Below are 14,233 nucleotides of genomic sequence, written 5' to 3' on the forward strand. Positions count from 1 at the left end.
GCTGGAAAAACGCACAAGCGGACTGCATGTCCAGGCTCCTCAACCAAAGCGCCCCCGGCACCACATTCCTGGAAGACGAATGTGTCGTTGCGTCCATCGGCGACCTGAGGAACGTCGAGTACATGGAAATGAGCGAGCGCCACTGGCAAGAAGAGTTCGAGCAGGACTTCGCTCTAAGGCACGTAAGCACCTGGGTTCGAAATGGATGGCCCAACGAGAGAGCGATCCCTGAAGGCCTTCGTCCCTACTGGAAGGTGAATGAGGAAATTACCGCCATGAACGGTCTCATTCTCAGAGGTGATCAAATCATCCCACCCAGCGGAATCCGTAAAGTCATACTGTGCAGAGCACACTCGGGCCACTTAGGGTGCAACATGACCAGAAGAAAGATACGCGACGCATACTGGTGGCCAGGTATGGACCAGGACGTTCGGCAGATGGTTGATAGGTGTCACGAATGCTCCAACAGCGACAAGCGCCTAGCCGTGAGGCAAGCCCCCATGCTGCCCACCGAAGTCCCCAAAGGGGTGTGGCGAAAACTGGGGCTGGATTTCATAGGGCCGCTGGACAACATGCCCCCTGAGCACAGATACGGGATAGTCTTGGTCGACTACTTTTCCAAATGGGTGGAAGCTGACTTCACCCCGGACATCACTACGGGAACAGTCATTGAAACTCTCACCGCCATATTTCAGCGGGAGGGCCTGCCCGAAGAACTCGTCACTGACAACGGAGTCCAACTAGTATCCAGGGAAATGGAAAAATTTCTCAAGCTTAACAACATCAAACAGCGGAAAGCAAGTCTATACCACCCACAGGCAAATGGCCTAGTCGAGCGGGCCAACCGCTTCATCAAAGGGGCGCTGCAACTGGCCCACGCCTCGGGCCTAGACCCATACAAGACGGTCAAAGAAGCCGTAGCGGCTCACCGTCTCACCCCCAACGCCGTCACAAGTGTTTCTCCGTTCCATCTGCTGAGGGGGAGAAGGGCGGCATCCTCACTGGTACCACCATGGCTTCAGCAAGTGAGGGCCGACGAAGACGTCGACATGGCTGACGTAACGTGCCGTATGCAGCGCAACAAAGAAGCAATGAAAGCACAGGGGGACTTGCGCCGAGCCGCTCGACACACACAAGTCAACAAAGGGGATCTGGTGAAGATACGACTTCCCCACAAGGACACCACCACAGGTTCCAGATACAGCAGTCCCATAGAAGTCATGGAGAGAGGGACAAACCACATCCGCACCAGCGATGGCAGGAGATGGAATCTAGAGAGGGTAGCCATGTACCGCAGGAAAGATGATACTGTACACTCCCCTGGAGACACTGGAGGAGATCAGGTCTGCCAAGAGCCATACGAGAACCATCATCTCCCGAGTGGAGACATCATAGAGCCGCAACATCGCAACGACTTCGCAAGCTCCTTTTTCCCAACCACACCCAGGGGATCACAGCAAGGAGCTGGACAAAGAGATCCCGATTCACCAGCACCCTCCCAAGGACACTTCATCGATCCCGCTACATACCCGGATCCTGGCAGGCCCCAGAGAGAGAGAAGGAAGCCCGGGAAATATGCGGACTTCATCATGGAGTGACCTCCCATTCCTTTTTCCCAGCAGAGGAGGTGTGTGGGGACATCACGTGATCGCGGGAGCGTGTTCTCGCGAGATCTCGATACACGGGATCTCGCGAGCCCACGCTCCGCGGGAAAACGTTCCCGCTTCAGAGTTGGCGCCCTGCCAGCTAGAGCGGTCGTACAGGAGCGCTGCTCCTGATTACACAGAAAGGAGAATCAACTCCAGAACCATCACTACAGCTCATAGGGCATAATGCCACAGCCACTGGAGGCTTCATGGGGGCCCTATGAGTTTACGGCGTGCCACCGGTGAGCACAACCCTTCCTCAGTGAAGTAACTGGGGAAGCACAGGACCTGGTCAGTTTAACAGTGAGTAAGCGCCCTGCGCCACCAGTCCGCCTTAAGACATTCTCCCTTGTTCTCAGTCAATAAAGACTGTCAGAAACCCTACTGCGTCCTGTCGTCCATTCAGGCCACAACAGGTGATTTCACCCGCCTTTGCAACAGAAATGGTTGAGAGCTATGAGTAAAGACTCAATCAATTACATTATTTTCTGTGATGTAATTTTCTGTGATGGCAGTACATATGGAAATTAGGGGACACACAAATCATTGTCCTGCCCTGCATTGAATAGGTGGCCTCAAAGGATCACAAGTTACAACTCAACTGGCGACGTCCCTCTCGGAGGGATGCCCGCTTGTGTATGATTCGAGCCATTCAATTTGCAGCTCACGGACCTTAACGCAACGTAACTGAAGCACTGTGAAGAAATTACGCTGCATAGAGTGTAATGGATATGTCACGTGATGAAAACACGTTGCCGGGTCCTTTTCTCTAATGGGAACTTGTCTCTCATTTGTCCAACTGGAAGCTGCGAAGTCTCCCCAGCATCCCTACCGCTCCTTGAGCCTGGATCACCGATTGTATCATAGCCATGTCCGGGCGAAGGCCGGAGGCGGTGAGTAGCATGAATATTATAGCGAGTGTGGGCACTAGACTGAACTAGCGACTTTGAGGTGGATAGAGACGGTAGGGTTGTAAGAGAAGGAGAGGAGGTCGTTGTGGTTCCTGCCAGTCGTGTATGTATGTAGAAGGAAACGTTAATACTGTTCTTACCAGTTTCTAACTGTGGAAACCCTTGGTATCTAAGTTTCACGTTCTACAGTGACTGCCCTATTGTCACGCATTCACAATTCAGATTGACAAATGTGTATGTCCAGGTGGGCCTCTGAATTTCCAATCACTTAATTAATTGTGCTTAGTCCCTCTACCGATTGTGGTACTCTTCCCAAGTGATATGTAAGCATGCTGGTCCACGTTTTTTTGTGTTAAAAACACCCCCCTTACATACGACGTTCGTTTTAGCTAAGCCTTATACTCGAAACCCAGGAGTTTATTTACTGGGCATTTGTATGGTGCCTATATACAAGTGTTTCCAGGTGCCACAAGACAAAAATGGGGGTGGGGGAGGGGACATAGGAAAGGGAAAACAACAGTGACGGTTATATTGGCCTTGTAACAATCCTACTGTGCAAAGGCAAACAGTAATGAGTGTAGGGGAGGGAGGAGTAGGGGGCAGGGTTGGGGGGGCTGAAGTGCAGGGTTGAGCAAATGCTGAGGGGGCCGATGAGGGAAAGGGGGAAGGGCATATAAGTGCGATGGACAGGGTGGACCAGATTTGGGCTAGTCCGGGGAGGGTGCCCAAGGGCAAGTGCTGGAAAGGGATGCTGGGGAGAATGGTCAGGGGTGGTCTGGCCCCTGTATGACCCAGAAGGGACCAGGCACCTGTCGCAGCGGCAGGGGGACATTAGCACTGGAGGGGGAGAGAGAAGGAAGAGGAGAAAAGGAAAGTCTTGAGAAGTTTCCCAGAATGTAAGAATATCAGGCTCAAGTCTGAGGGGGGCAGGAAGGCTGTTCCAGAGGGAGGAACCTGCAGAGGAAAGGTATCTACATCCCACTCTCTGCTTAGAGAAACATCTAACCTGCACAGATTTGGAGATAGAGGACCGAAGAACTCTAGTGGGGGAGGTATTTAGAGGGAGAACGCTGGATGTAGAGGGGTCCCAGGCCCCAGAAGTGGAAGTCGCAAAGGGTCTTGAATTTGATGCTTGCAGTCATCGGGAGCCAGTGGAGAGATGCAGTCCCTGGGCTTGAGGCCAAGGATAAGTCTTGCAGCCCTATTCTGGATTAGTTGTAGGGGGGCGAAGGGAGGAAAGAGGCAGAATGAGGAAGAGGCACTTGCAGTGGTCAAGCCTAGAGAGAACCAGCACTCTAGAGATGTTGAGCTTCTGGGGGAAGGTGAGGAAAGGGAGAATGCCTCTGAGGAGGTGGAGCTGAAAGTTGGACTTCTTGGCAAGGTCTGAGATGTGTGGAGAGAAGGAGAGCGAGAAGTCAAAGATGACCCCAAGGTTTTTTGCCTCGGAAGACGTTGATAGGATGGGAGGGGGTCAAGGAGGATGGCCAGAGAGTGGGGGTGGGGGGAGAATGGGGAGCAGGCGTGTCATGATGCCTACCTCCAAGGAGCCAGGTCCGACCCAGCAACCCCAGAGGCAGGCATCATTTCCCCCAGGGAAGTGCCAGTGGGACCAATGGGGCCCTTTGAGCACAGTCCTGGCGCCTTAGGCGCCAGGCTCATAAAGCTAGACATGAGTTCAAGTGTTTTAAGGTGCACTTACCTGATGCAGACCATGCTGCTACATCCAGGCCCTCTTGAGGCCTGAATGGAACTACTTTACCTGTGGACCTACTTTCCCCTGGGTGTGGTCGGGGAAGGATACATACCTGATCGGTGGAAGGATACATACCTGGAACTTCTTCCAAAGCTATTGAAACCACGCCCGATCAGCAACTCACGCTTCGCGTTGTTCTGCTCCTCGCAGCTGGACGCTCACCGTGTCAGCTCCTGCATCTGGACTTCAGCCACGCCTGTCAGCATCCTGGGTCACCTGCTAAGAGAGAATTGGATAGAAAGAAAACCTTACCTGCTAAAGCTGCATCACGGAGACTTCACACCGACGATCCTGAAAGGGAAGACATCATTTTAAAAGCATTTCGCTTCGATCGCTGCAGCGCTGCATTTCACTCACCTTTCCTGGGCACCTCCATCTTCAGCAGCGATCATCCGGATCCGCAGCCACTTCCCAGAGCCTAGAGAGAAAAAGACAAGAACACAAGGTGAGAGAAGGAAGGGAATAGGAAAAGCTCAGTTTCCTTCTAAGACTTACCTGTTGGGTCATTCCCATTTCATTTCGGGTCCTGCCGCTTCCTGGCATTCCGGCCCCTATGGGGAAAAAAGACAAAGACATTGAATGAGCGAATGCAAAGACATTACCCGAACGCTCATCCAGAACTTACCTGTCATTTACTGGAACTGCACGTTTCACTTCGGGTCGGCGCCATATCTCCGGCATTCCGAACCCCGGCCCCTAAGGGGAAAAAAGACATAAGCGATTAGCGCTTGCTGCAATAAGACAATGAACATTATTATAAGGCTTGAACTTTTGAACTTGCTACAGAACTCTTACAGCGCCTTACCTGAATAGTCAAGCTTATTTGAACTCCCATCAAACCTCAATCCAGTGAAGTAACTGGGTTTCAACGCGCCCCTGCATCAGAAGCAGGATGGAGAACTCATCCTTCCAGACCCTAAGGTGAGACTTCACAGGGAATAGAGGAAGGGTATCGTGGAGGGTTGGAAGGGAGTGGGAGGCTTGAGCATTATTCCGTCAGTAGGTAATACACCCTTTTCACGCACAGGGGAATATTCCTGCGAGCCAGTGAGTCCATCTTCAGAGTCCTGCGCTTCTCCATAGAAGAAGCATCAGCACTCGAAGCCAGACCTGCGCCTCTGTGGGAATCAGGTGAGCGTGACAGGCGTCCCAATGAGAAGGATCTATGTTTTATTGGCATTAAGGCAGCGATCATTGGCAGAGAACCACGCCTGAATAGCAGTCGGGTATGAGAGAGGAAGGAGTGGAGGTAGAGGATGGAAGCTTAAAGGAGAGCTGTGTGACATCAGTGTAACTCTGGAAATGTGAAAAGAAGGTGAAGATCAAGTGGGTAAGGTCGATGCTGAAGAGCTATGGCGATAGGATAGAGCCGAGTGATGCCACAGGTAGAGAGTGCGGTGGAGGAGAGGAAACGGAGGGGATGTTTTGAAAGGAAGGAGGTCAACCACGCCAGTGCCCGGTCCTTGATGCCTGGGGTATCACAGAGACGATTTATTAGGATGGAGTGGTTGACTGTCAAGAAAGGTCAAGGAGGATCAGAACAGAGGAAGAGTTAGGCTCCAGGCTCGAGAGCAGGTCTTCACGGGTGTTCAGGAGAGCAGTCTGGTGGTCATGGAGGCAGCCAGCTGCTTCAGTGTGGATGGTCAGTTGGGGATGACCAGCTTCTCCAAGAGTTTGCCCAAGAATCAGATGGTAAAGATAGTTAGCTGGGCAAGAGGGGTCTGCAGATGGCTTTTTTAGGAGAGGGTGCACAAGCGAGTGCCCTGAGGGGTTGTGGGAAGAAATCGGTGGCAAAGGAATGGTTACAGAGGTCAGCCAAGGCTGGGGCGAGCAAGGTGATGTTGTCTTGAAGGTTTTGGAAGAACAGGGGAGCACATGTTTATAGGAGACTTTCATAGAGCAGACAACTCTAGAGACCTCTCTGGTGTAGTGGGTGAGACGGAGGTGAGCATGATGGGGCAAGATGGAGGCCAAGGGAGGAAAGAGAAGATGGGAGGGGTGGGGTGTAGATGATAGTGAGGACAGGATGCCCTGAGTTTTGGAGAAGTGAAAGTCCAGTCCATTGCAGAGGGCATGGGAGGGAGGAGGAGGTTGCAGTAGGATCGGCAAGTTCCTTGCATTTCGAGTTCAGTCATGATGCAGGCTTGGACGGCAGCCCTCTTCTTGGAGCAGATGGCAAGACTATATTGCCTTTGGAGCAGGCAGCAGGCCAGTTTGTCAGAGGATGCGTGTGAGGCCTGTCACTTCCACTCGGCAGCTTTGCACTTGCGTTTCAAAGCTGCCAAGTTGAAGTCCTACCAAGAGTTGCTTTTGGAGACTGGCTTTATGTGGATCCTCATGTCAGGGGCAAGGATGTCCAAGGTGTTTGAGATGGAGTTTAGCCAGAGCAGAGCCTGAAGGAGAGTCGAGGGCAGGGCGAGGGATGAAGGTAGAGGCAAATGCAGCAACTGACACAAGCTTCATCGGTCGAATGACAGAGGAGGAGACTGGCAGAGGCATAGTTGGGAGACTGGAGCTCAAGGTGGGAGGAGAGGAGAGAGTGGTAAGACCAGGAGAGGGGGGTAGTTGGAGAGAGGGATGTCTGTTGAGATAAGAGCCTCCAAGGTGTGCCGGCAGAGTGGGTTGGGCCAGATGGAAGAATAGTGAGGTAAAGTGTCACAGAGGTAGCGAAAGGGTACAGCGGCCGAATCCAGAAAGTTCAAGATGGATGTTCAAGTCACCAAGGAAGATCAGTTTGGGGGAGCAGGTAAGGCGAGAGGAGGAGAGGTGCGCCCATCCAGAGACGAAAAGGGGGTGTGTCTGGGGGGCCTGTAGATGGTGACGAGAGTAAGGGAGAGGGTAGCAGATACAGTCTACAGATGAGTCATTGAAAGGATGAGTCGTATTGATTGGGGTTGATGGTGACAGGAACCCACTCGGGGAAAATCAGATCCACTCTGCCACCAGACCGGGAGGGCCTGGGGTTGGACAAGAGTGTGTAAACCTCGGGGAGAATATTGTCAAAAGCAGTGACGGAGCTGGCCTTGAACAACGTCTCGGTGAGAGCAAGGACATTAAGGTTGTGAAGGAGGTGACCGATGTAGTGGAGTGTTTGACTGCAGAGCAAGTAATTGAGGGTAGGTATGTGAAGCTGGTTGCTGTTTTCTGAGGGGGGGGCACAGGTGTGGGGTGCCACCACTGGGGGAATGGGAGAAGGTGGGGTGGCAGGAGAGGGGGGTGGGAGGGGAATTGAAGAGACGGAAGACGCCTGTCAAGGATGCGGAGGCTGTGTTGAGAGCCCGGGGCCATGGTAGTGCCATTGTGGAAGACCTTAATGATGCACTTGGAAGATGCAAAGTAAGGAAAGGGTTCTTCCTATCTTGTACCAGCAATAATTGGTGAGAAAGAAAAAGTGGAGAGGACAGAAACTGTGTGGGGAGTCAGTAGGTCAGGTGAAGGAACAGCAAAGAGAATGTTAGTGATAGTCTGTCTGGAGGAAGCATTGATGGAGGTGTCGGCAATGGGCAGACCAGGGTTGGAGAACAGGAGAGCCTTCTTGAATTTCTTTCTACCAGACTTCAAGAGAGAGAGGGAGGATAGGTGATGGAAAAACAGTTAAAATAGATAGGAGAGATGGCGAGCACCATGGGGACAAAGCAAGGGGGGGGGTCATGAGGACAACAGGTGAGGGAGAGGAACAGAGATGCACAGTGAACGATAGAATTTACCAGGCGGCCTAGCAGATGAGTACAGAACAGTCATGGGCATCCGGAGCAAGAGGGAGCCCAAATTCAAAAATCATTTAGCACACTGAAAGCATAAGTCATCCAACCCTTATGCTTAAAAATGCTAATTACCACCACTTTCTCCCCATGATTCCTCCTTTTTGATTAATGTTTGGTTTTAGGAATACACATACGCGGTTCATTGTGCGATTTCTTTAATTGACAATTGCAAAACTGCATTATAAGTGCAGGGCCACAAGTACTATACATGACGTTAGCCTGAAATCCAGGATTATGACGTTAGCCTGAAATCCAGGACTGGCTGATTATTTCATACCTCCTATGAGACAAATAGACATCCCTGTACATGCCCATGTCATCACATTGCAGAAGTCATTTTTTCACATAAGCGTGCACCGTGGGAATAAAATGTGTTGTTGTGCATATACTTTTGACAAATTCTTTTCATGCCAACAAATTACACATCATTCTAGTCAGCATTGGTTAGTTACATAAATAGGTTTATGTAGTGCATGTGATTTCTGTAGAGTATTCACAGACTGATGGTCTTTGGGATGCTAATGGTCCCTTCCCATTGAACTGTGACTTAATGGAGAAAGCGGCTATTCACCGTTCGTTTCACACTTGTCTGCCCTAACCTGATAATAAAAAAGGATAAAATTGCTTCTTAACAATAACAGATGTGGGGCCAGCATCAAAACAAGCATTGGCAAGCCACAAGTGTTGGCTATTGTGTAGGCACGGGATAGATGTTTCCTAAGCACTCCCCTTATGGTGCTACTTGGTCATGAGATGAAAACCGCTGCAAGATGGGGTGAGTACCTGGGCATATGAGAACAGTACTTGACAATGACTAATAACTAGAAATAGGCCTAAACTGTTGTCTTTGCCAATGAATGCTTGTTTTTAAAAGGACTTCAGTGCAAAGACACAAACGCTGCTCACGAATTAAGTGGCTGGCTTAAGGCACGCTTGCTTAAGAACTAGGTTTTCCATTGAAAACATGAATTGTACATTTTCAAAAGTGTTCACTCGTCAATATGATGCATCTTCCCCAACAAAATGAAATATAGTTGACTGAGATTTGTATACACTGACCTCAACTGTACTGTAAAACATTGAGTTTTACTGTGTCAATACCGTAATTATGCATTATGTAACAACTCACTTTTTTTTAGGAATGGAATTACATGACCAGTCTTAGTTAAAAGATACTGGTCTTTGCCAGACAGGATATAGGTAGCTTAATAAAAGTATCATCTCGATTACTTCTTGTTTGCAATTATTTGAAAAAGAGAAAATGCAATTATTGGCAGCACTCCCACACAGACCTTTGGCACTTGGAGGAGTTGATTACTGCTACACTTTCTCTTCGTTAGCATTTGAAGTGAACAGAGAAAAGAGAGTGAAATGAGCACTGAGGGCAAGAGAGGAATGCAGGGCTAGCTGTGCTTTGATTGAACATAGCAACTAAATAGCTAGCTTTGCTACATGATTTTATTTGCAAATTTACCATAGCAAATTGCTATGCAAAACAGCTTATTTTATGCCTTTTTGAGAGCTCACTTTTAACAAAAGCGATCCGTTTGCATATTAAAATTGTCAGTCTCTGGAACCATCAGCCCAGACAGTGCTCCAGATAAGATTTTGAGGTGGGAGTATTTTACTCCCTATTTTTAAACTTTGAGAGTAAATGCGATTTAAAGGAGTAAAAATGAATTTTGTCCACCACAAAAACGTGAAAATCCAGCGGACACATCTAAAAAGTTAACTGTATAAAATCATTATAAAGCAGCAGTTCACATCATGACAGAATAGCATGTTTCTCTGAAATTAACAGATATATTGCAGTGTGCAGTAGAACAACCCCCGTCTCACAACTGGAACAGATGAGCACTAACAGTTTCCTCTGCGAGAATAGGCACAATTGCAGAATAAACATTGTAAAGCTTTATTCACACAGAACAAGCCATGTAAAGAGAAAGTTAACCGGGTCAACAGCAATGCAATCTTTCAACATGTAGAACATGTGCAGTGGATCCATGCAAACTAAGCAAGGGTTGAAGCTTGCTGGGAGCTATTTAGCTATTTAGCTTCTGGTTATAGCCAAGGGGGAGCCTGGTTAGCTTGCGGCAAGTGGTGTCATACAAATCTAGCTATGCGATATTAACTATGTATGTGGGTATGTATATAAGGACGATCAAGAATATACTCAAGGGACATTTAGCGCATATTGGATAACATGAAATTGAGACAAAGTTAGGGTTTGCATCTTGCGCAATGTTAGATTTGTTGTGCAGTCTTTACCAATTCATGGTTACCCTGAGGTAGCTCCTGCCTAACTGGTTATGTTGGATACCCAGGAGCTCCTTTTTGCTCCTGGACAACAAATCTCAATTTTGATCCCTGCGCAGAGAGAACAGATTAGGAATGGGCTCTAATATAACAGGTGCAACATAGGCTTCAGGTGTGCACACTCCCCATCTAATATAGAAATGTATGCCAACGACCTCAGTAAATCATTTTCTCCTCACATGTAACAGGAACCTCATGGGTCTCAACGGTACAAGATTACCACAGTGAAGTTGGTTACAGTAGAGGTTCCACTCTCATAGAGAAGAAACTGCGTAGGATGGAGCAGTGCTAGCACCCCCTCACCGAACAGTTAAACGAAGAGCTTCAGAAATGCAAGCTACAATGACATAGAATAGGATCAGGTTGGCTTGTTGATGATTAATGAAAGCCCTCATTTACTGAAACTAGTAATGCTTAATGGTATGCCGGTGTTGTGACACAATAGCGTAGAGAGGCACGTGCTCAATGCTATAATCTGCAGCTAATCTCATGGTCAAATGTTGGCTGTGCGCGTTAGTTTAAGACTATCAACTGAGCTAATAATAATTGCAGTGTTTAGAAGTTGGAGGAATCCTGCATGAAGCGCAACATACAAAATTAAATGCATATCTTAGGGATCGAAATTGAGGATGCTGTGATCTATTTAGCTCCTGCTTGTAGCCTAGAAGAGTGTGGTTAACTTGACAGAACAGTTATCAGGACTACCTTATTTATTTTTTGAACATTTGTATGGTGCCTATACAGCAGAAAGTTTTTCCAGGTGCCACAAGACAAAGGGGGGGGGGGAAATGGGAGAAAAAAACAATAACAGTCCTACTAGCACTTGTGACATTCAGATTGTACATGTGCAGTAACAAGAAATGCAGAGAGGTTGGAGGGGGGATAGCGAAGAGGGATGGGATAGGGAAATGAGGATGGGGCCCCCAAGTGCTAGGGGGAGCACAGGAGGGCAAGTGCCTGGGAAACCAGGGGTAGGGGTAAGCTAAGTGAGAGGACTGTGGTGGATCACAATCAGTAGGCTGGTCAGGGAAGGGTGCCCGGATGCAAGTGCTGATAAGGGTGGAGAGGAGGACTGGTTAAGGGAGGGCCTGTGAGCAGTAACACTCATACGCGACACAGGGAACCAGTCCCAATGGCAGGTGGAAATCTGCAAGGGAGGGGGAGAAGAATGGAGGGGGAGAAAATGAAGGTCGTGAGAAACTTCCACAACTTAAGGAGATCCGGCTCAAGTCGGGCCGGGGCAGGGAGGCCGTTCCAGACGGAGTCTCCTGCCGAGGAACGAGATCTACCTCCCACCCCTCTTTGCTTACAGAAACGTCTGATTTGCTGAGAGTTTGGGCTAGAGGACCGAAAGACTCTAACAGGGAGCTATTTAGGCAGAGCAAGATGGAAGTAGTGTGGTCCCAGGCCCCAGAAAGCCTTGTGAATGATGCAGAGGGTCTTGAGTTTGATCCTGGGAGCCCGTGGAGGGTTTTTTAGGGCTGGAGAGATGCGGTCCTGAGCTTGAGGCCGAAGGATAAGTCTTACTGTCCTGTTCTGGATTAATTGAAGAGGACGGAGGGAGGAAAGAGGCTTTTACAGTAATCCAACCTGGAGAGAACCAGAGCTCTAGAGACATTGAGTTTCTGGGGGGAAGCAAGAATGCCTCTGAGGAGGTGAAGCTGAAAGTGGGCCTTATTGGCAAGGTCAGCGATATAGGAGAGAGAGGAGCCGAAGATGACCAAGGGTTTTTGTTTCAGACGATGGGGAGGGGAGGGGGGGAGAGGAGGGGGCCCATGGAGGGTGGCCAGAGAATATGAGGGAAGGTCTAAAGTGATGGCTCCTGGTCACTAGTTAACGCTAGATACCCAGGAGCTGCTTTTTGCTCCTGTTTACCCAATCTTAATTTTGATCCCTGCTATCTGGATTACCACTAGAAGGACATTTTTGCTGAGTTTCTATTTCATTTGCAAATGCAACCATTTCATGACATTGGTCAGAGAGTCCGATTTTGAATGTTTTAAGCGTAGTCTTGCATATTTGAAAGAGGCTGGTGACCCCTGTTATTGGTGTCATGGCAATCACTCAACCCTTAAACAAGGGCTCTGTTGCCGCTGACCGTTTATTGTACCATTTACCACTTTGACTCCAAGTTTAGGTTAAAGAGATGTTTAAAGTAGGCATTGCACTAATCAATGCCGCACGTAAGGTGTTAGGGTGGGGAGTATTTTACACACTGTTTTATCAAAATAAAACATTCTAAGAGTAAAAATAATTTGCCTCAGCAAGAGTGTAAATAATATGCGATGAGCAACTAGAACATGTAATGAGTCCTCACAAAGACCCTACCTAGAGTCTCCTCCCAGGTGGCCAGGGGAAGGCAGCTGCTACCTGATCCTGAACCCGGGGGTGGTATTGGCTGGGAGGATCACCCGGGAGGAGAAGGGCCCCATGGGAACAGAAGCACCCTATTGGGAGAGACACAGTATTTTCTTCCTCAGAGGAAGAAATGTCAGTAATACCAGAATATGTAATGGAATGCTGACGGAGGAAGGTTTTCTTTCCCAAAACTACTACTTTTGATGGTGGTAAACTGTCATAATCATTTATTTGGCGCAAAACCCCCACCCCCTCAGCTCTTTTGGTCAACGGGATAATGTTAAATGCAAATCTAAAAATATGAACATCTTAAGTTCTGAAAACTCTAACTCTGCTGTAAATCAGAACCACTCGTGGAGTCCTCGTACAACTCCTTTAGAAGATGTAATTAAGGATAGAAGTGAAGTAAGTACATTTGGAAACAATATTCAGAGTAAAATAGGTAATTTGAACATTGGGGACTTCAAGTCCCACAATGCCCAACGTACTGGGATAAAGAGAGATGCAGAGGCACTGGGCTGCAAGTTGCAATCTAGTAGTACTAATGACCCACACCTGAGTGGGATGGGGAAGTTCAAAAGGCTCCCTCAGGTGCAGGCCATTAGGAGTAGTGGGAAGTGCAGTGATTGCAGTAAATCCACGTTGCAGTTGCAGCAGAAGTTGAAGGAAAGCAGATACACCGGAACCACTGCTATTTGCAAAGCAGATGCTGGATCTGCGAGGGTCTTTACCTTTGAAGACCTTGTGTGAAGCGTTGTTTTGGAAAGCTTTTCCCCTGATGGCCATGAATGCAGAGGTTGCGCAGCGGGAAGTGTTAATTTGAAAAGCTTCCACCATTGTGAGTTGGGCTCCAGTAGAAGGAGAGCACTGGAGTGTCCCTGGAGTGAGGAACACTCCTCTCCCGACCGGTGTGGGCCGTGGGAAGTGAAGAGAAGCAGTTTGTCGTGCAGAGGAAGCAGAAGGCATGGAGGCAGTGAAGTGAGGGCATGCGAATGCGCACCCCGGAACGCTCCTTGATCGCCCGCTGGCCATATCTAATTGTTTTGAATTCTGAACTTGTGTAAAGAAATTGAAGTGGCAGAATAATACCACTTTTGAATACCGATACAAAGAAGCAAAAGTGGCAGAATGAGAACTGACAAGATGGGTATCATTATACTTATAAAAGTCAAAGTAATTGCCAAAGCTGGAGAGGGCAATATTACAAGAAGCTAACAAGAACTATTATTGCCAGAGCCAAGTGAGGGCACTTTAGAAACAAGTTGATTGTAAACCCTCTTGCCATAGTGAGAAAGAATCAATATTTGGAAACGACCTTAACAAGCATTGTCAAAGCCAAAGAAGAGCAAGTGTGAGAAAAAGCCATTATCAGCATTTGGTAAATATAAGAGCGGGAATACAATAGTGGCAGTAGAGCTGCCCTCCTGGTATAAAGTATTCAGGAAGAGAGGAGCATAACCTACATTGCATGTGACAATCACAAGT

The 14,233-nt window shown here is 48.5% G+C and overlaps 1 protein-coding gene across 1 annotated transcript in view; it reads left to right on the top strand.

Annotated features, from left to right (window-relative positions):
• The first annotated feature begins 2,180 nt into the window (after positions 1-2,180).
• The window catches only part of LOC138487941 (RB-associated KRAB zinc finger protein-like), a 219,711-nt gene continuing 207,658 nt past the window's right edge, over positions 2,181-14,233 (top strand). Inside the window, exon 1 of the mRNA XM_069614586.1 lies at positions 2,181-2,539. Coding sequence (XP_069470687.1) covers positions 2,516-2,539 — 24 coding nt within the window. The 5' untranslated portion in view covers positions 2,181-2,515. The remainder of the gene's footprint in view (positions 2,540-14,233) is intronic.

This window comes from Ambystoma mexicanum, chromosome 9, assembly GCF_040938575.1.
Source record: "Ambystoma mexicanum isolate Mex_15411 chromosome 9, UKY_AmexF1_1, whole genome shotgun sequence".
In the NCBI taxonomy this organism is placed as follows: Eukaryota; Metazoa; Chordata; class Amphibia; order Caudata; family Ambystomatidae; genus Ambystoma; species Ambystoma mexicanum.